Consider the following 22,331-nt stretch of genomic DNA (forward strand, 5'->3'; position numbering starts at 1 on the left):
CTGCTCTCTGTGAAGCAACAGTGCTAACCACTGTGCAACCATGCCGCCAAATGGTTAACTTGAGGCATGCGCGTGATGAGAGGTTAAGGAGAGGCTGCTGAGGTTTGGGAATCAAATTATGAGGAGCAGAGCAGGTTAGCGGCCATGAGTGAGGCAGGCTGTCTTGAAGACACCAGGCGAGTGAGGTGAAAGAGATTGTGAGAATGGGAGAAAGGGAGGGGGGGGGGAATGGGCATCCACAAGTGCGGGTTAGGTGGTTCGGCCATGCCAAATTGCCCCTTAATTTCCAGGAATGTACAGGTAGGTTACGAGGCGAGCATGTTCGGGCGAGTTTTACAAGCTAGAAACAGTGATCAATTTGTGTATTTTTGTGGCTTCCACCTTTGCGTTCTGAGGGGTGAGGATTATGAGGTTGGGTGGGGGAAGGGACACCAAAAGAGGCGCCAAAACTGCAAATCCACCTCTGCGAGTAGATACCTCGTAGAGGATGAGACGGCCCCGCCCCGCCTCCATCTGGCAGATGCGGTGGGTTTACTTCAGCAGGTCTGACATGTGCGTCAGACAGGAAGGGCCATAAAATCCTGGCCCTGGTGTCCCAAGATAATCTTTCTCAATTTTTCCCTGCACTGCTGGGGTTTGGAGAACACCCCTGGGAGCTCCTTCAGCTGATCCAAAACCTACACCACCTTCTGCCACTAGATGGAGCCAGGTTACTCCAAAAACAGGCAGCTAAGTGAACAAGTTCCACAACCATCAATGGTGAGTGCAATCTTATTTACATTTGTTTTATTTTTACAGATTCATTTTATTTAGAGAAACTGCAAAATTCTTTGGATAGAGTAGTGAGAAGAAAGAATCAAGCACAAGTTGTAAGAAAACAAAATGTCTAGCAGTGTCCAAAAGGAAAGTCATACCAGAATGTAAGTTCACAGTGAAGAATGAAACTGTCACACAGGTGCACACATTTTGTTACCGGGAAAGTATGTTAACATCAGACAAAAAATGCAACCTGGAAATAAGATGAAGGATGGGAATAACCAAAGATGTATTTCAAAAAGGTTATGATCAACTCAGAATTAGCCAGGAAAACAAAGCTGAGAATCCTGGAATGCTACGACACACCAGTTTTGACATAAGAAAGTAAGTGATAGACGATCAGTGGAGCTATCCAGACAAGGATTGAGGGTGCAGAGTTGGGGTTTTTGAGGCGAATAATGAAGATATCTTGGACAAGTCACACTTACCAATGAAGAGGTGTTGGTAAAGTCTGAGAGCAAGAGAACTCTGCTGACCAAAATGAGAAAGAAACAATTGGAATTTCTTGGACAATTAATAATAAAATCCTAATTTTAAAAGTCTGATGCCAATGGAAAAGATTGATGGTAAGAGAGATTGAGATAGACAAAGAACAATCTTTCTGAAGAGCCTTGCAAACTGAATGAATGGCCACCAAGGTTTAGCACAGGGCTAAATCGCTGGCTTTGAAAGCAGACCAAGGCAGGCCAGCAGCACGGTTCAATTCCCGTACCAGCCTTCCCGAACAGGCGCCGGAATGTGGCGACTAGGGGCTTTTCACGGTAACTTCCTACTCGTGACAATAAGCGATTTTCATTTTTATTTTCATTTCAATGAAGATGATCCACGCCTTCAGAGAAAAATTAACATGGAAGTCAATGGTCACCAATGCCCTCTGAAAGCATGGTATCTGAAGAGAGAGAGAGTCCATCTCCAAGTGCAGCAAGACCTGGATTTAATCCAGGTTTGCGCTGACAAATGGGAAGCAATATTTCTGCCACACAAGTACCAGGCAATGACCAATTCTAACAATGGCATTACCATCGCTGAATCACCCACTATCAACATCCTGGGGGTTACCATTGACCAGAAATCGAACTGGACCAGCCATATAATTACTGTGGTTTGAAGAACCGGTCAGAGGCTATGGAGCAACTCACCTCCTGGTTCCCCAAAGCCTGTCCACCATCTACAAGGTAAAGAGCAGCACGGTCGCACAGGTGGATAGCACTGTGGCTTCACAGTGCCAGGGTCCCAGGTTTGATTCCCCGCCGGGTCACTGTCTGTGCGGAGTCTGCACGTTCTCCCCGTGTCTGCGTGGGTTTCCTCCGGGTGCTCCGGTTTCCTCCCACAGTCCAAAGACGTGCAGGTTAGGTGGATTGGCCATGCTAAATTGCTCTTAGTGTCCAAAAAAGGTTAGATGGGGTTATTGGGTTGCGGGGATAGGGTGGAAGTGAGGACTTAAATGGGTCGGTGCAGACGCGATGGGCCGAATGGCCTCCTTCTGCACTGTATGTTCTATGATCATGTTCTACAAGCCCCAAGTCAGGGGTGTGATGAGATACTCTTCATTTGCCTTGATGAGTGCAACTCCAACAACACTGAAGAAGCTCAACACCTTCCAGGACAAAGCAGCCCACCTGATTTGCATCCCTTCCACTAACATTTGTTCCCTTCACTGCATGCTATTTTGTTTAAAGTCACACTTTTCAGGAACTCAACTACAAGGTAAAGTGAGGACGCCCAGTTTCAAAACAACTCTCAGAACCAGCTACACCAACTTCCATCAGGAAGATTACTCAGTCATTTTGGGATCAGTTAAATTCCCCTCTGGATAGAAACCATGCACTATGGAATGGTAAGTGTATACCAGCCTCAGCCTCAATTCTATTGACCAGCCTCAGAAACACAGTTTTAATAATTCCTGTCACAGTTGACCTAGGTTTTTGTTGTAGCCATCCCTATCCATTAAGGTTAGCCAAGAAGAGGCAAACTACCACTGAAAGCAAGTCCCAGTCTTAGAATTCCTATAGTGCAGAAGGTGGCCATTCAGTCCATCAAGTCTGCACCGACTCTCTGAAAGAGCACCCTACCTAGGCCCACGTCCCCTCCCTGTAACCCCACTGAACCCATTGGACACTACGGGGCAATTTAGCATGGCCAATCTACCTAACCTGCACATCTTTGGACGGTGGGAGGAAACCGGAGCACCCGGAGGAAACACACGGAGACTCGGGAAGAACGTGCAAACTCCAAACAGTCACTCAAGGTCAGAATCGAACCCACATCCCTGGCACTATGAGGCAGCAGTACTAACCACTATGCCACCGTGCCCCCCACCGTGCCTCCCAGTCAACAATTAAGAGACTGGGTCCAAAGTGTATTCAACTACTTGGTAATAGTGAAGCAATAGTTCTTTGATACAATGACTCAATCTTTCAATAAAGCAAAAATGATTTAATGGTGTTTACACTACAATGTTAACACCAGTAAGCAGCAGTCTCAAATATCACATCAACTCTTGTGAAGGCCTAAACGACCTTCAAAGCAAAGCAGAATGAGACTCCTTGTTCCAGGCTGTCTCACTCTATTTTGCTTTACTGTGAAGCTGTGCCCAGATTCCAGATTCAATAATACTATTGTGACAAAGCAAAACACCTTTGCTGCAACTGGTAGTGTAAATATAACCCAAATATGAATTTAACAGCAATTGTTCAGTACACCAGCCTGCTCGGACAATCTGTTCTTTACCTCTCTGGCTTTTCTTTGTTTGTGGGTCTGCAAGGTGCACTGGCTTGAAGCCGCGTTGCTGAAGGAGCTTGTTCAGGATGTCCCATTCTGCTTGTTCATCCTAGATTTTGAAATAGAGAAATCTATAAATGAAAGTTTTCTTTTGAGAGACAAGCAGATGGACACAATGAATCAATATAGTATATTCCTTTTATGTTCAGCATAATACTGAAAATTGTAAATTCAAAATTTATCATTTGTAACTTTAATCAAAAGACTGGTTTCAGAGCAACAAATAAAAAAAATACCATTGACAAAGATGGAACAGCCTTCATCGGACATCCCCAGGTGGCGCTGCCAATGTGCCCGGGTGGCTCTACGAGCTGGCAGGGGCACTGCCGAGGTGCCAAGCTGGCATTTTTGTGTGCGCTGGCAATCGGGCCAGGGGTACCCTGCGTGGGTGTTGGGTGGGAGGGCGGGTACCCTCCCAAAGTGCGTTGAGGCTTGGGGCGGCCGGGGGTCGATTCGGGAGCCTCAGAGATCAGGACGGCATTTAAAAATGGCACCTCGATTTTTTCAGTACACTGAGGAGTTCCAGCAAATGGAGCTTATCGGTGCAGAAAATGTTTCCCTGCTGAGGCCCCTTAATTAATGTGAGTAGCGTTGTATAGCCATGTGTTTCTCGGCAGTGCGACCGCCGGGAAACACGCAGCTAAAATCACTCGCTATTGGACTTTGTCCCCATTTAGGTGAATCTCTACAAATGTCAGCGCTATAGGTATACCACATGGATTGCAATGGTTCCAAAAGGTGGATCACCATCACCTTCTCAAGAGCAATTAAGCACAGTCAACAAACGCTGACCCTGTATGGGATTTTGGTTGGGGAGCTCAAGAAAAGTTTTGGAGGGAATTCTGGAATTTAGTACCTAGGCAGCTGAAAACATAACTGGCAAATTCTGGAGCTAGTAAAGTTAGGTATACACAAGCTGTAATTGAGGGTTTTGAAATCTGTGGGGTAGAGGACTGGAGGTGATTACAGAGATACTCAGGATAAGTAACAAGAAGACAGTTTTAAAAGTCAAGACACTGCTGGACAGGGTGCCAAGGCAGGTGAGCAAGCACAGGCTACCTGGGTGAACAGGCCTTGTCACAAGTTTGAATACCTGCTCATGTTTATGGAGGGTAAAACGTAGTGGGCTGGTCAGACAGTTAATGGAATAATGGAGGTGAAAAAAACTTGATTAAGCACAACCGGTTTCTGCCCAGTCTCTGGTACAAAAGTGAGCAGTCTTTGCTATGGTTGCACTTGGTTGTCCACATCCAACTGAATGTATGTTTAACATCACGGCACATAAATGATCCAAGCATTTATTCACCAGCCCATAGAATCATTCTACTACACACTATAAATTTTAGATCATCCAAAATGTTGCTGCAGATGTCCAAATTCCCATCATCCCACACCCCTGCTCATTTGTGGGTGGCACAGTGGTTAACATTGGTGCTTCACAGCGCCGGGGACCCGGGTTCGAATCCTGGCTTGGGTCACTGTCTGTGCGGAGTCTGTATGGGTTTCCTCCGGGTGGTCTGGTTTCCTCCCAAAAGTCCCGAAAGGCGTACTTGTTAGGTAATTTGGACATTCTGAATTCTCCCTCAGTGTACCCGAACCGGCGCCGAAATGTAGCGACGAGGGGCTTTTCACAGTAACTTCATTGCAGTGTTAATGTAAGCCTACTTGTGACAATAATAAAGATTAATATTGACATACATTGGCTCCTGTTTAAGCCAGGTCTTTTGTGGTGAACCACTGTACACCTGTATTAGGGGATGTAAGGTAGGACCTGTACTACAGGTTCGCCGGTAGCCCCTGCCTGCTGGCTGCGCCCAGGAGGAGGAGTATAAATATGCGTGTCTTCCATTCAGCTACCATTTTGCCAGCTGTTGTAGGAGGCCACGCATCTTACTGCAATAAAGCCACAGTTGTACCCAATCTGAGTCTTTGTACAATTGATCGTGCATCAATTTATTGCAGTAAGAGTTCTACAAGATGGACATCCGAATCAAACCAGATTGACTGCAGCTGGATCCGCAATCGACCAACGCCAGGAAAGACTTTAATCACTGGCTAGCTTGCTTCGAGGCTAACATACACTCAGCGAACACCCCACCGACGGAGGCTCAGAAGATACAAGTCCTGTACTCCAGGTTGAGCTCAAGCGTGTTTCCGCTGATCCAGGACGCCCCGACCTACGCGGAAGCCATGGCACTCCTCAAAGAGAACTATGCGCAGAAAGCGAACACACTCTTCGCCAGGCACGTACTCGCCACTCACTCTCAACTCCCTGGTGAGTCCATTGAAGGCTTCTGGCGGGCCCTAATCCCACTCGTCCGGGACTGTGACTGTCAGGCCGTTACGGCCACTGAACATTCTAATCTACTCATGCGCGATGCTTTTGTAACAGGGATTGGGTCGGACCTCATCCGACAAAGATTGCTTGAAGGGGCCAGGCTAGACCTAACGGAGACAAAAAAACTAGCGCTCTCCATGACGGTCACCCCACGTAATGTTCAGGCCTACGCCTCCAACCGGCAGCCCACCCCTCCTATCCCTCCTGGACCCCGCAAACGGCCACCCCAGCCGGGGCTTTACCCAGCCAATAAGCCTGCGCCACCCGCCAATCCGCGCACCCCGGGGGTCCCCGATGCTACTTCTGCAGCCAGCAGAAGCACCCTCGCCAACGCTGCCCGGCTCGCACTGCCATTTGCAAGGTTTGCAGCAAAAAGGGCCACTTCGCCGCATGTGCCGCTATCGCCCCCACCCCCACACACACACACACACGGACAATGGGCGGCGCCATCTTCATCTCCCCGGACCATGCGCAGCCAGAGGGCGCCGCCATCTTCACCCCCCGGGGCCGCGACCAGCCAGTGGGCGCCGCCATCTCCCCCACCCAGTCCACGTGCGGCCCATGGGCGCCACCATCTTGTCCAGCTCCAGCAATGTGCGGCCCATGGGTGCCGCCATTTTGTCCCGCCCCCGCAATGTGCGGCCCATGGGCGCCGCCATTTTGTCCCCCGCAGGATCTTCAGTCACCGCCATCTTGTCTTCCCCACGGGGCATGGACGCAGACGACATTCCACGCTGCCACCAGTGACGATCAACCACAGCTCGCGTCGATGACGCTAGACCAGTCTCGTCCACACAACCTGGCCACCGCTTAAGACTACGGTGAAAATCAACGGCCATGCGACCTCTTGCCTGCTGGACTCCGGGAGCACGGAAAGCTTCATTCACCTGGATACGGTAAGGCAGTCCCTCACGGTCCACCCCGCCAATCAAAGGATCTCCCTGGCCTCCGGATCCCATTCCATCCCGATCCGAGGGTTCTGCACGGTCACTCTCACGGTCCAGGGCTTCCGCCTCTACGTCCTTCCTAATCTCTGCGCTGCACTACTACTAGGCCTGGATTTCCAGTGCAATCTCCAAAGCCTCACCCTCAAATTCGGCGGGCCCCTACCACCCCTCACTGTGTGCGGCCTCGCGACCCTAAAGGTCGACCCTCCCTCCCTCTTTGCCAATCTAACTTCGGATTGCAAACCCGTTGCCACCAGGAGCAGATGGTACAGCACCCAGGACAAGACCTTCATCAGGTCCGAAGTCCAGCGGCTGCTTCGGGAGGGTATCATCGAGGCCAACAACAGCCCCTGGAGAGCTCAAGTGGTAGTCATTAAAACTGGGGAGAAGCATAGAATGGTCGTGGACTATAGCCAGACCATCAATCAGTACACGCAGCTCAACGCGTACCCACTCCCACGCATATCTGATATGGTCAATCAGATTGCGCAGTACTGGGTCTTCTCAACAATTGACCTGACATCCGCCTACCACCAGCTCCCCCTCCGTAAATCGGACCGTCCATACACTGCTTTCGAGGCGGACGGTCGTCTCTCTCACTTTTTTAGGGTTCCCTTTGGCGTCACTAACGGGGTCTCGGTCTTCCAAAGGGAGATGGACCGAATGGTCGACCTGTATGGTTTGCAGGCCACGTTTCCGTACCTAGACAATGTCACCATCTGCGGCCATGATCAGCAGGACCACGATGCCAACCTTGCTAAAGTCCTCCGCACCGTCACTCTCCTCAACCTTACTTATAATAAGAAGTGTGTGTTCAGCACGACCCGCTTAGCCAGCCTCGGCTATGTGGTCCAGAACGGAGTTCTGGGGCCCGATCCCAACCGCATGCGCCCCCTCATGGAGCTTCCCCTCCCTCACTGTCCCAAGGCCCTCAAACGCTGCCTGGGGTTCTTTTCGTACTACGCTCAGTGGGTCCCAAACTACGCGGACAAGGCCCGCCCACTCATACAGTCCACCCAGTTTCCCCTTACGGCCGAGGCACAACAGGCCTTAGAACATAGAACATTACAGCGCAGTACAGGCCCTTCGGCCCTCGATGTTGCGCCGACCTGTGAAACCACTCTAAAGCCCATCTACACTATTCCCTTATTGTCCATATGTCTATCCAATGACCATTTGAATGCCCTTAGTGTTGGCAAGTCCACTACTGTTGCAGGCAGGGCATTCCACGCCCTTACTACTCTCTTGAGTAAAGAACCTACCTCTGACATCTGTCTTATATCTATCTCCCCTCAATTTAAAGCTATGTCCCCTCGTGCTAGACATCACCATCCGAGGAAAAAGGCTCTCACTTCTACCCTATCCAATTCTCTGATCATCTTGTATGCCTCAATTAAGTCACCTCTTAACCTTCTTCTCTCTAACGAAAACAGCCTCAAGTCCTCAGCCTTTCCGCATAAAATCTTTGCCCGTATCAGAGCAGACATAGCCAAGGCCGGGATGCACGCAGTAGACGAGACACTGCCCTTCCAAGTAGAAAGCCACGCATCAGCGATGCACAGTTGCCGCCACCCTCAATCAGGCAGGCAGACCCGTGGCATTCTTTTCCCGCACCCTTCATGCCTCAGAAATTCAGCCTCGTCCGTCGAAAAAGAGGCCCAAGCTATCGTTGAAGCTGTGCGGCATTAGAGGCATTACCTGTCCGGCAGGAGATTCACTCTCCTCACTGACCAACGGCCTTCATGTTCAACAACACGCAGCGGGGCAAGATGAAAAATGATAAAATCTTGCGGTGGAGAATCGAGCTCTCCACCTATAATTACGAGATTTTGTATCGCCCGGCAATCTCAACGAGCCCCCAGGCGCCCTATCCCAAGGTACATGTGCCAGCGCACAGGTAGACCAACTCCAGGCCCTACACGACAGCCTTTGTCACCAGAGGGTCACACAATTGTACCATCTTGTCAAGGCTCGCAATCTGCCCTACTCCGTCGAGGAAGTACGGACAGTCACCAGGGACTGCCAGGTCTGCGCGGAGTGCATGCCGCACTTCTACCGGCCGGACCGTGCACGCCCGGTGAAGGCCTGCCCCCCCCCCCCCCCTCCCCCCATTTGAACGCCTCAGTGTGTATTTCAAAGGGCCCCTCCCCTCCACTGACTGTAACACGTACATTCTCAGTGTGGTCGATGAATACTCCAGGTTCCCCGGGCGGGATTCTCCACTCCCACGCCGAAGTGGCCGCGCCGTCGAGGTTCACGACGGCGCTGAACGGCCCCGGTCCCGACAGATTCAGGCCCTGACAATGGGCCAGGATTGGGGCCGCGTCATCTACCCGCGTGAGGCCTTGTCGCCCGTGTAAAAGAGGCGCTGCATAGATGACGCGGCCGGCGGCGCATAACGGACGTCATCCGCGCATGCGTGGTTGCTGTCCTGTCCAAATCCGCCCCGCAAGAAGATGGGGGACGGATCTTGCGGGGCGGCGGAAGGAAGGAGGTCCTCCTTCAGAGAGGATGGCCCGACGATCGGTGGGCACTGATCGCGGGCCACCCCTCATTTAAGGTACCTCCCGGCGCAGGATCCTCCCTCGCCCCCTCACAGGCCGCCCCCCCAGCGTTCACGCACCACCCACGACTGTAGCGACCAGGTGTGGACGGCGCCGGGGGGAACCCGCCGTTTTGGCCTGGCCGCACGGCCCATCCGGGCCTCAGAATCGCAGGGGTGCCGGAGAATCGCCATTTTCGGTGTCTCCGGCGATTCTCCGGCCTGCAGCCCGCGAAACCCGACCGGGCCGTTCCCGCCACTTGGGAGAATCGCGGGAGGGCGTCGGACCGGCGTCCACGGAAATTTCGGCGGCCCAGGCGATTCTCCCAACCGGCGTGGGAGTGGAGATTCGCGCCCCCCCATCTCCATCCCATGCCCCGATAGGACGTCTGCCACGGTCATCAAGGCCCTCAACACAATCTTCGCTCTGTTCAGTTTCCCCGCCTTCATCCACAGCGACAGGGGATCCTCATTCATGAGCGATGAGCTGTGTCAGTTCCTGCTTAGCAGGGGTATCGCCTCCAGCAGGACGACCAGTTACAACCCCCGGGGAAACGGGCAGGTAGAGAGGGAGAACGGGACGGTTGGAAGGGCCGTCCAACTGGCCCTACGGTCCAAGAACCTCCCAGCCTCTCGCTGGCAGGAGATCCTCCCTGATGCACTACACTCCATCCGGTCACTACTGTGCACCGCTACGAATAACGCACCCCATGAACGTCTCTTTACCTTCCCCAGGAAGTCCACATCCGGGGTGTTGCTCCCGATTCGGCTCGCAGCTCCAGGACCGGTCCTGCTCCGTAGGCACGTCCGACTCCACAAGGCGGACCTGTTGGTCGATAGGGTGCACTTGCTCCATGCCAACCCCCAGTATGCCTATGTGGCATATCCCGACGGCCGCCAAGATACTGTCTCCCTCAGGGACCTAGCACCAGCAGGTTCCACCCATACACACTTCCCCGTCCAGGCGCCATCCTCCTCGGTGCTTCTAACATTAACCCCACCAGGTCCATCCCTCCTTACCCTGCCCCCACAAGAGGACGAAGAGGATTTCGGCACGCTCTCGGAGTCATCCAACATCAGGCCGGCATAGACGTCGCCATCATCGACATCGCCGCCACCGTTACGTCGCTCCCAACGGAACGTCAAGGCACCAGACCGGTTGAACCTCTAACTGGCACCGGACTTTCAAGAGGACATTTTTTTTTCTCTCACTTCCTTTTAATAAAACGCTATACATAATTTTCAATACTGTATATAGTTCTACACCACCCCCGCCGGACTCATTTTTAACAGGGTGTGAATGTGGTGAACCACTGTACACCTGTATTAGGGAATGTAAGGTAGAATCTGTACTACAGTTTCGCCGGTAGCCCCTGCCTGCTGGCTCCACCCAGGAGGAGGAGTATAAATATGAGTGTCCTCCATTCAGCTGCCATTTCGCCAACTGCTATAGGAGGCCACGCATCGTACTGCAATAATGCCACAGTTGTACCCAATCTGAGTCTTTGTACAATTGAGCGTGCATCATCTTTTTAAAATCCCATCGTAACCTTGCCACCCCCCACTACACTGCCAAAATATTAATGCTCCTCTTCAGCATCATCACTGCTCACCAGTGACAGCCATTCCATCAGTTGCTGAGGCCCAAAGTTCTGGAATTTCCTTCCTACCTTTCCTATTTCAAGACACTTCTTAAAAGTCAACTCTTTGACCAAGCTGACCTGTCCTAATATCTCTATGTGCCGTCCAGCGTCAAATTTTATTTCCTAAAATGCCTATGTTGCGCCTTAGGAAGAAGGTCACTATACTGAAGGCACTACATAAATAGATGTTGCTGTTGTAGTATAGCACTCCATCTATCAATCTCAGAGATTCAGTAAACATTCTTCACTGAAGTCCATAGGTATTGTAAGGTCAAAACCAGGTTTCATTTAAAGATAGGAGCATCTCTGGAAAGGCCAGCATATATTGCCAATCCTCAAATACCCTTAAGCTGGCATCAGCAATTTAACTTCTTGAATCACTGCAGTCCATGTAGTGAATGCACTCTTGTGCTCAGGGAGGGAGTTCCAAGATTTTAACTTATCAGCCCAAGCCAAGAATGTTATCTAGGAATGTTGCACGGGGGCAAGGGACTGCCTCAGAATCTGAGGAGATGCGAATTGAACATTGAAGTCATCAGCAAACACCCACACTGGTTGGATTTCACCGATAGATTTATGGTTGTTGTTTGGGAAACGGAGGGGTCTCAGGCAGATAATCCTAAACTTTACTGAGACCCCTCCATTTCCAAACAACAACCATAAATCTATTGATCAAATCTAGCTAGTGACTACCCCACCTTACAGCCTAAGTGACCAGAAGTTGGGAATGGTCTTTGGTTCAGCAAAGAAAACTATATTTTGCACAAACTGGCTTTTGCCTTGAGCACTTCATCTCTAGTTGAGCTGTTCCTGAGATTGGCTGCCTCTCTCTCTCTTGCTATTATTTCTTCAACACCTCATCTGTGACTCACGTGCTTCCTGGCCCACAGCACTCTGACTACTAAATGTATCAATTGCAAACAACACCCAGTTCCCTATTCTGTCCTGTTCATTCCTTTCTCTTAGTTGCTGCCCAAACATGGTTTACAAAATACATGGAAGTTTGATGTTACTTGTGCAAAAAAAATACATACATTTTAATAGCATCCAACCATTTGGTGACAAGTGGTTTGAATGTGATAGTGGGTGCCCATTTTCCAACAAAACAATTTTTATGAAGTACTTAAAAGTGTTTAAAAATAAATTGGAAAATGTAGTTATGGCAAGTTTAAATTTACAAAAGATAAACTGAACTCTTAAAAGAATTATAGTTATATGCAGAGATACAATGGCAGATGTTCAAAAAATCGCTGAAATGCATTTTTAAAACTTTCAGACAATGGTATGTTAAAATGTAACCAAAATATTCCATATTAAAATTTCAAAAATATTAAAACCAGTCCAAATTGTACAAATCTGCAAGATCCAAAACAGAATAAACAAAATTACAAAACAAAGAACAAAGAAATGTACAGCACAGGAACAGGCCCTTCGGCCCTCCAAGCCCGTGCCGACCATGCTGCCCGACTAAACTACAATCTTTTACACTTCCTGGGTCCGTATCCCTCTATTCATGTATTTGTCAAGATGCCCCTTAAATGTCACTAGCGTCCCTGCTTCCACCACCTCCTCCGGCAACGAATTCCAGGCACCCACTACCCTCTGTGTAAAAAGCCTCGTACATCTACTCTAAACCTTGCCCCTCGCACCTTAAACCTATGCCCCCCAGTAATTGACCCCTCTACCCTGGGGAAAAGCCTCTGACTATCCACTCTGTCTATGTCCCTCATAATTTTGTAGACCTCTATCAGGTCGCCCCTCAACCTCCGTCGTTCCAGTGAGAACAAACCGAGTTTATTCAACCGCTCCTCATAGCTAATGCCCTCCATACCAGGCAACATTCTGGTAAATCTCTTCTGCACACTCTCTAAAGCCTCCACATCCTTCTGGTAGTGTGGCACCAGAATTGAACACTATACTCCAAGTGTGGCCTAACCAAGGTTCTATACAGCTGCAACATGACTTGCCAATTCTTATACTCAATGCCCCGGTCAATGAAGGCAAGCATGCCGTATGCCTTCTTGACTACCTTCTCCACCTGTGTTGCCCCTTTCAGTGACCTGTGGACCTGTACACCTAGATCTCTCTGACTTTCAATACTCTTGAGGGTTCTACCATTCACTGTATATTCCCTACCTGCATTAGACCTTCCAAAATGCATTACCTCACATTTGTCCGGATTAAACTCCATCTGCCATCTCTCCGCCCAAGTCTCCAAACAATCTAAATCCTGCTGTGTCCTCTGACAGTCCTCATCGCAATCCTCAATTTCACCAACCTTTGTGCCGTCTGCAAAACTACTAATCAGACCAGTTACATTTTCCTCCAAATCATTCATATATACTACAAACAGCAAAGATACCCAACACCTCGTCTTTTTGGATCGCATTGTGAATCAGGCTATCTGCACACCCTTCTCCAGACTCAACATCCACCAATTCATTCTCTTTGGTGAATACTGATGCAAAGTATTCATTTAGTACCTCGCCCATTTCCTCTGGCTCCACACATAGATTCCCTTGCCTATACTTCAGTGGGCCAACCCTTTCCCTGGCTACCCTCTTGCTTTTTATGTACGTGTAAAAAGCCTTGGGATTTTCCTTAACCCTATTTGCCAATGACTTTTCGTGACCCCTTCTAGCCTTCCTGACTCCTTGCTTAGTGAGACAATTACATAATTAAGCGTTTACAGTCAAGCCTTCACTGCAATATTTACATCTAAGTTAAAGACAAGGCAGTCAAAGGGTATAAGTGGTAGGAGGGAAAATGGTGTTGAGGCCATTTATGATCTTCTTGAATGGCAAAGAAGGTTCGAGGGACTGAATGGCATACTCTTGCTCCCAGTTTGTATGTATGTAAAATTAATGCGAGGATAACAAATTGAAATGAAGGAATTTTTTACCATCTTAGATTGGATTTGTTTATTGTCACGTGCACGGAGGTACAGTGAAAAGTATTTTTCTGTGAGCAGCTCAAACAGGTCATTAAGTACATGAAAAGAAAAGAAAATACATTAAAGGGCAACACAAGGTCCACAATGTAAATACATAGACCACCGGCATTGGGTGAAGCATACAGGAGTGTAGTGTTAATCAGGTCAGTCCATAAGAGGGTCATTTAGGAGTCTACAGCAGGGAAGAAGCTGTTTATGAATCTGTTCATACATGTTAGAACATAGAACATAAGAACTAGAAGCAGGAGTAGGCCATCTGGCCCCTCGAGCCTGCTCCACCATTCAATGAGATCATGGCTGATCTTTTGTGGACTCAGCTCCACTTTCCGGCCCGAACACCAAAACCTTTAATCCCTTTATTCTTCAAAAAACTATCTATCTTTATCTTAAAACCATTTAATGAAGGAGCCTCTACTGCTTCACTGGGCAAGGAATTCCATAGATTCACAACCCTTTGGGTGAAGAAGTTCCTCCTAAACTCAGTCCTAAATCTACTTCCCCTTATTTTGAAGCTATGCCACCTAGTTCTGCTTTCACCCGCCAGTGGAAACAACCTGCCGCATCTATCCTATCTATTCCCTTCATAATTTTATATGTTTCTATAAGATCCCCCTTCATCCTTCTAAATTCCAATGAGTCTAGTCCCAGTTTACTCAACCTCTCCTTGTAATCCAACCCCGTCAGCTCTGGGATTAACCTGGTGAATCTCCTCTGCACACCCTCCAGTGCCAGTACGTCCTTTCTCAAGTAAGGAGACCAAAACTGAACACAATACTCCAGGTGTGGCCTCAAATTCCACTAAATTAGTTAGGCACGACCTGCCCTTTATGAACCCATGCTGCATCTGCCCAATGGGACAATTTCCATCCAGATGCCTCGCTATTTCTTCCTTGATGATAGATTCCAGCATCTTCCCTACTACCGAAGTTAAGCTCACTGGCCTATAATTACCCGCTTTCTGCCTACCTCCTTTTTTAAACAGTGGTGTCACGTTTGCTAATTTCAAATCCACCAGGACCACCCCAGAGTCTAGTGAACTTTGGTAAATTATCACTAGTGCATTTGTAATTTCCCTAGCCATCTCTTTTAGCACTCTGGGATGCATTTCATCAGGGCTACCTTTAGCCCCATTAGCTTGCCCATCACTATCTCCTTAGTGATAACAATCCTCTCAAGGTCCTCACCTGTCATAGCCTCATTTCCATCAGTCACTGGCATGTTATTTGTGTCTTCCACTGTGAAGACCGACCCAAAAAACCTGCTCAGTTCCTCGGCCACTTCCTCATCTCCCATTATTAAATCTCCCTTCTCATCCTCTAAAGGACCAATATTTACCTTAGCCACTCTTTTTTGTTTTATATATTTGTAGAAACTTTTACTATCTGTTTTTATATTCTGAGCAAGTTTACTCTCATAATCTCATAGATTATCATAGAATTTACAGTGCAGAAGGAGGCCATTCGGCCCATCGAGTCTGCACCGGCTCTTGGAAAGAGCTCCCTACCAAAGGTCAACACCTCCACCCTATCCCAATAACCCAGCAACCCCACCCGACACTAAGGGCAATTTTGGACACGAAGGGTAATTTATCATGGCCAATCCACCTAACCTGCATATCTTTGGACTGTGGGAGGAAACCGGAGCACCCGGAGGAAACCCACGCACACACGGGAAGGATGTGCAGACTCTGCACAGACAGTGGCCCAAGCTGGAATTGAACCTGGGACCCTGGAGCTGTGAAGCAATTGTGCTATCCACAATGCTACCGTGCTGCCCACAACTATCTTACTCTTCTTTATAGCTTTTTTAGTAGCTTTCTGTTGCCCCCTAAAGATTTTCCAGTCCTCTAGTCTCCCACTAATCTTTGCTACTTTGTATGCTTTTTCCTTCAATTTGATACTCTCCCTTATTTCCTTAGATATCCACGGTCGATTTTCCCTCTTTCTACCGTCCTTCCTTTTTGTTGGTATAAACCTTTGCTGAGCACTGTGAAAAATCGCTTGGAAGGTTCTCCACTGTTCCTCAACTGTTTCACCATAAAGTCTTTGCTCCCAGTCTACCTTAGCTAGTTCTTCTCTCATTCCATTGTAATCTCCTTTGTTTAAGCACAAAACACTAGTGCTTGATTTTACCTTCTCACCCTCCATCTGTATTTTAAATTCCACCATATTGTGATCGCTCCTTCCGAGAGGATCCCTAACTATGAGATCCTGAATCAATCCTGTCTCATTACACAGGACCATATCTAGGACCACTTGCTCCCTCGTAGGTTCCATTACATACTGTTCTAGGAAACTATCGCGGATACATTCTATAAACTTCTCCTCAAGGCTGCCTTGACCGACCTGGTTAAACCAATCGACATGTAGATTAAAATCCCCCATGATAACTGCTGTACCATGCATCAGTTATTTCTTTGTTTATTGCCTGCCCCACCATAATGTCACTATTTGGTGGCCTATAGACTACTCCTATCAGTGACTTTTTCGCCTTACTAATGTTCTCAGATTTTTGTATCTCCTGCCCGATGGAAGGAGTTTGAAAAGTGAGTAAGCCGGGTGGGAGGGGTCTTTGATTATGCTGCCCGCTTTCCACATGCAGCGGGAGGTGTAGATGGAGTCAATGGATGGGAAGCAGGTTCATGTGATGCACCGGGCTGTGTTCACGACCCTCTGAAATTTCTTGCGGTCTTAGGCCGAGAAGTTGCCATACCAGGCATCTGTACTCAAAACTATTCTAATCACTAATATTTAAACAGCACTTACCTGTTTCAAATTATCTTTACTCGCCCCTGAAATAAGAAACAAAATGTTTCATGTGCAGAAGGTAACTCAATCTTCCCACCACCTTCAAATGTGTAATTGGTAATTAATTTTAGCCAAAACCATTCACAATAGTATAAAATTATGCCTCTCAGGTCGCTGCACGATATCAGTTAGTTAATCCTACAATTTTTATGTAATTGAAGACTTTTATGCATCTATTAGCTTACACTCACCAACTTCTTCCCTCAAATAAAATATTAAAAGTTGGGGAAAATATGCAGTTTTAAAAAGATGCTTGATGCTGAATAAATCAAAAGATAAAATTGTACCCAAGGTCAAGTGTCTACAGGTGGAGCTCATCTCATTGTCACTGCTTTGAGAGTGCAGGAAGTTTGTTCTTTTATCTGCCAACACAATGGATTTGTGACCATCAGTCATCCGAGTCTTTTTGTCTTCTTGTTCTGGATAGGGGGAAAAAGTGTCAATTGAGAATAGGATAAATATCGCTTTTTGTAGTCAGGTGTGACAAAAACAACTTTCACTTACGCAGCACCTTTAACAAAATAAAATAAGCCATGGTGCTTCACAAGAGTTGACACATTTGACACTGGGCCAAGAGATACATAGGGCAGGAGGTAGGTTTCAAGGAACTTCTTAAAGAAGGCGACAGCAGTTAAAGGTGGAGAGGTTTAGGAAGGAAATTCCAGAGCTTAATGTCTCAGCAGCTGATGGCCAAACTGTCAGCGATTGAAACAAGGATATGAAAGAGATCAGAATCAGAGGAGCAGAGATTTTGAAGGGTTCTAGGTTACAGAGATTGGGAGGGGTGAGACCATGTACAGATTCTAAAACAAGGATCAGAATTTTAAGAAAGAATTTGCCACACTGGGCGGACTGCAGGGCAGTGAACAAAGGAGCAATGAGAGAAAGGGAACTTGGTTTGAATAAGAATTGGGCAACACGAGGTTTGGATTGATTCAAGGTAATGGAGAATGGAAAGCGGCAGCCAGGGGAACACTGTGATAGCCTAAAGGTAGCAAAGGCATCAATGAGGGTTTCAATATCAGATGGGCTGAGGCAGAGGCACCATAGGTCAATTTTAGAAACGGAGGTCTTGCTGATTGAGCAAATAGGTGTTCAAAGTCTCTTCTCATACTCAAGCAGAACACCAGGGATCAAATGCTCTGATTCAGCCTTAAAGTCAACCAGGAGATGAACAGAGTTTGTGAGGTGGACCAAAGGCAACACTTTCAGACTTCCAATATTTAGTAGGAGAAAAGTTCTGCTTGTCAGATAGCATCTCAAAGCAGAGACAGTAAAGAAATAGGGAGAAGTGGTGGAGGGATTGAGGAAGATATTGGACTAGGGGCTGGTTTAGCACAGTGGGCTAAACAGCTCGCTTGTAATGCAGAACAAGGCCAGCAACACGGGTTCAATTCCCGTACCGGCCTCTCCGAACAGGTGCCGGAATGTGGCGACTAGGGGCTTTTCACAGTAACTTCATTGAAGCCTACTTGTGACAAGAAACGATTATAACTATTATGTAGAGCTAGATGTCATCAGCATAAATGTAGAAACTGACATGGAGTTTCCAATGTGAGAGGTCACAAGTGCAAGAGGTATACTGAAAAACTGAGAAAAGACACGTCATTAAAAGCAGTATGCTCCAATAGGAAATGTTTATCTGCAAGGACTATCCATCAGCCCTAACAGCCAACATAAAAGGGGAATACCAAAATCTTCCTTAGGCATTTAAATGGTAAATGGATGGTAAAAGGAGTAGGGCAGATTAGGGACTTAAAAAGAGAATTTACACATGGGGCTGGGGCCATATCGGAAGTATTAAATTAATGCTTTGCATCCATCTTTATGAAGGAGGTAGATGCTACCAAGGGCATGGTGACAAACGAGGAAACTCCATCCAGAGAAGGGTGCAAAATTGTTAAGGAGGAAGTGTTGAATCGATTTTAGGTACTGAAAGTTGACAAGGAACTGGGACCGGATGAGATGCATGCAAGGAAGTGAGAATGGAAATTGTCGAGGCACTGGCCATAATTTTCCAGTCTTCTCTAGACTCAGGGGAGGTGCCAGAGGACCAGTCTATTGCAAATGTTATGCCTTGTTCAAAAAAGGTTGCAAGAATAGCCCCAGCAATTAGAGGCCAGTCAGTTTAACATCAGTGTGGGCAAGCGACCAGAAACAATTATTCGAGATAGAATTAATAATCACACGGAAAAATGTGGGTTCATGAGAAAGAGCCAGAATGGGTTTCTATAGAGGAAACTGTGGTGATGTGCATCACTGTAAATACATGTAAGCTAGTCAGACACTAGAGGGAGCACCAGAAACATCACACACACACTCAACCAATAGATAAGTTAGACAGGAGGCAACCAATGGACATTCACGATACACAAGGAGGTGACACGGCCACAGGGGGGCATTACACCAACCCATACATAAAGGACACCCCACACATGATCTGCCCTTTTGGCCAGTGGAGACAGTCAGTGAGGAGAGGCACAGGGTTGATTCACTATTACACCCACCACATGGAAGACAGCAGCTGGTTAGTCAGTTTAGGTAGCTATAATAGGATTAGCAGTAGTGTCGAACTCAAGTTATAAAAGTGTACATAGTGTAAATAAATGTGTTGAAGTTATCTACACGTCTCGACCTTCCTTGACAAATGCAACACAAGGAAGCCGCTTATGTTACAAAGGAAACATAACAAAACATATGGGTTTCTATAGAGGAAACCATGTTTAACTAACTTGCTGGAGTTTTTTGAGGAGGTAACAGGAAGAGTAAATGAGGGTAATGCTTCTGATGCATTACATGGCCTTTCATAAGGCATTCGATACAGAGCCACACAACAGATTTGTGAGAAATGTGATAGCTCCTGGAATAAAAGGGACAGCAGCAACGTGGATACAAAATTGGCTGAATAATAGGAAGTCTTGGTTAATGGACATTTTCCAGGCTGATGTAGTGATTTCCCAAAGAACAACAAAGAACAAAGAAATGTACAGCACAGGAACAGGCCCTTCGGCCCTCCAAGCCCGTGCCGACCATACTGCCCGACTAAACTACAATCTTCTACACTTCCTGGGTCCGTATCCTTCTATTCCCATCCTATTCATATATTTGTCAAGATGCCCCTTAAATGTCCCTATCGTCCCTGCCTCCACTACCTCCTCCGGTAGTGAGTTCCAGGCACCCACTACCCTCTGCGTAAAAAACTTGCCTCGTACATCTACTCTAAACTTTGCCCCTCTCACCTTAAACCTATGCCCCCTAGTAATTGACCCCTCTACCCTGGGGAAAAGCCTCTGACTATCCACTCTGTCTATGCCCCTCATAATTTTGTATACCTCTATCAGGTCGCCCCTCAACCTCCTTCGTTCCAGTGAGAACAAACCGAGTTTATTCAATCGCTCCTCATAGCTTATGCCCTCCATACCAGGCAACATTCTGGTAAATCTCTTCTGCACCCTCTCTAAAGCCTCCACATCCTTCTGGTAGTGTGGCGACCAGAATTGAACACTATACTCCAAGTGTGGCCTAACTAAGGTTCTATACAGCTGCAACATGACTTGCCAATTCTTATACTCAATGCCCCGGCCAATGAAGGCAAGCATGCCGTATGCCTTCTTGACTACCTTCTCCACCTGTGTAGCCCCTTTCAGTGATCTGTGGACCTGTACTCCTAGATCTCTTTGACTTTCAATACTCTTGAGGGTTCTACCATTCACTGTATATTCCCTACCTGCATTAGCCCTTCCAAAATGCATTACCTCACATTTGTCCAGGTTAAACTCCATCTGCCATCTCTCCGCCCAAGTCTCCAGACAATCTAAATCCTGCTGTATCCTCAGACAGTCCTCATCGCTATCCGCAATTCCACCAACCTTTGTGTCGTCTGCAAACTTACTAATCAGACCAGTTACATTTTCCTCCAAATCATTTATATATACTACAAAGAGCAAAGGTCCCAGCACTGATCCCTGTGGAACACCACTGGTCACAGCCCTCCAATTAGAAAAGCATCCCTCCATTGCTACCCTCTGCCTTCTATGGCCTAGCCAGTTCTGTATCCACCTTGCCAGTTCACCCCTGATCCCGTGTGACTTCACCTTTTGTACTAGTCTACCATGAGGGACCTTGTCAAAGGCCTTACTGAAGTCCATATAGACAACATCTACTGCCCTACCTGCATCAATCATCTTAGTGACCTCCTCGAAAAACTCGATCAAGTTAGTGAGACACGACCTCCCCTTCACAAAACCGTGCTGCCTCTCACTAATACGTCCATTTGCTTCCAAATGGGAGTAGATCCTGTCTCGAAGAATTCTCTCCAGTAATTTCCCTACCACTGAAGTAAGGCTCACCGGCCTGTAGTTCCCGGGATTATCCCTGCCACCCTTCTTAAACAGAGGAACAACATTGGCTATTCTCCAGTCCTCCGGGACATCCCCTGAAGACAGCGAGGATCCCGATGTGCATGTACACAAGGGGTTAATGTGTAATCAGTAGCACTACATGATCAGTAGAGGGCCGGACCAACAGGGGTATAAAAGGCAACCACATTGGGTCTCTGGGTCTCTCGGGGATGATGCACTGTGACCAGGGCAATAGCAGAGTAGTTCAGATGGCTAGTGGAGTTATAGTTACCGCAGTTAGGTCTTGTTAACCTTATCACTCGTATCAAAGTTAAAGTAAATAACTCATGCAATTATTGTCATAGTTACTCAATAAATCTTTTGTTATTACTGGATAAGTTTGAGTCTTCTTCATCGAGATTCAGAAGGCCTCTTCCGTAGCCAAGGATTGAGTAGCACATGTTGCCTACCACACAGGTAACAAAACATGGTACCAGGCATATTGGCTTTAACAGAACTAGTTAGATTAGGTTAGACAAAAAGAGAAGAAAATTCAGACCGGATATTCAACTGTGGAAGACTTCGCAGCAAATGGATCCTTGACGACTAACTATGGGACTCATGGACCTCTAGGGCAGTTGGGAACAACCGGTAATTTAAGTTATAACTGGAAAAGACTTGAACAGATATTCCAAATATTTATCGCAGCTATTGATTTAAGCACGGTCTCTGACGCAACAAAAATAGCACTACTACTCTAAATTAGGAGGGCATGAAGTGAAATCTATAATTACTTTAATTAGAAGGTGAAGACAACACCAAAATAGAAGTAATACTCAAAAAATGTGATGAACACTGTAAGAGTCAGTCTGGAGAGATACTGAAAAGATTTAACTCTTGTCATAAATGCCAGAGAAAAGGAGGGCCCATCACTGATTTTATCACAAATCTCAAGTTAATACCACAAGGCTGTGATTATTGTTGCTCTTTTTAGACTTAGTTTATTAGCTCTGATTACGTCACCTTTGCTCACGAGTCGCCAGGTATCTTTCTGATACCGCCACGTGGTTCAAGTTCAAGTTATGATTAATAATACAGCACACCGCTTAGTAAGGATTAAACAACGGTCATTTATTATATACAACAAGCAATATTCATACACTA

General features: G+C 47.3%; 1 protein-coding gene across 1 annotated transcript in view; it reads right to left on the reverse strand.

Annotated features, from left to right (window-relative positions):
- The window catches only part of cep70 (centrosomal protein 70), a 131,711-nt gene that overhangs the window by 96,016 nt on the left and 13,364 nt on the right, over positions 1–22,331 (reverse strand). Inside the window, exons 2-4 of the mRNA XM_072473173.1 lie at positions 17,115–17,246; positions 16,786–16,811; positions 3,547–3,646 (exon numbers count right to left, since the gene is read on the reverse strand). Coding sequence (XP_072329274.1) covers positions 3,547–3,646; positions 16,786–16,811; positions 17,115–17,246 — 258 coding nt within the window. The remainder of the gene's footprint in view (positions 1–3,546; positions 3,647–16,785; positions 16,812–17,114; positions 17,247–22,331) is intronic.

This window comes from Scyliorhinus torazame, chromosome 2 (genome assembly GCF_047496885.1).
Source record: "Scyliorhinus torazame isolate Kashiwa2021f chromosome 2, sScyTor2.1, whole genome shotgun sequence".
In the NCBI taxonomy this organism is placed as follows: Eukaryota; Metazoa; Chordata; class Chondrichthyes; order Carcharhiniformes; family Scyliorhinidae; genus Scyliorhinus; species Scyliorhinus torazame.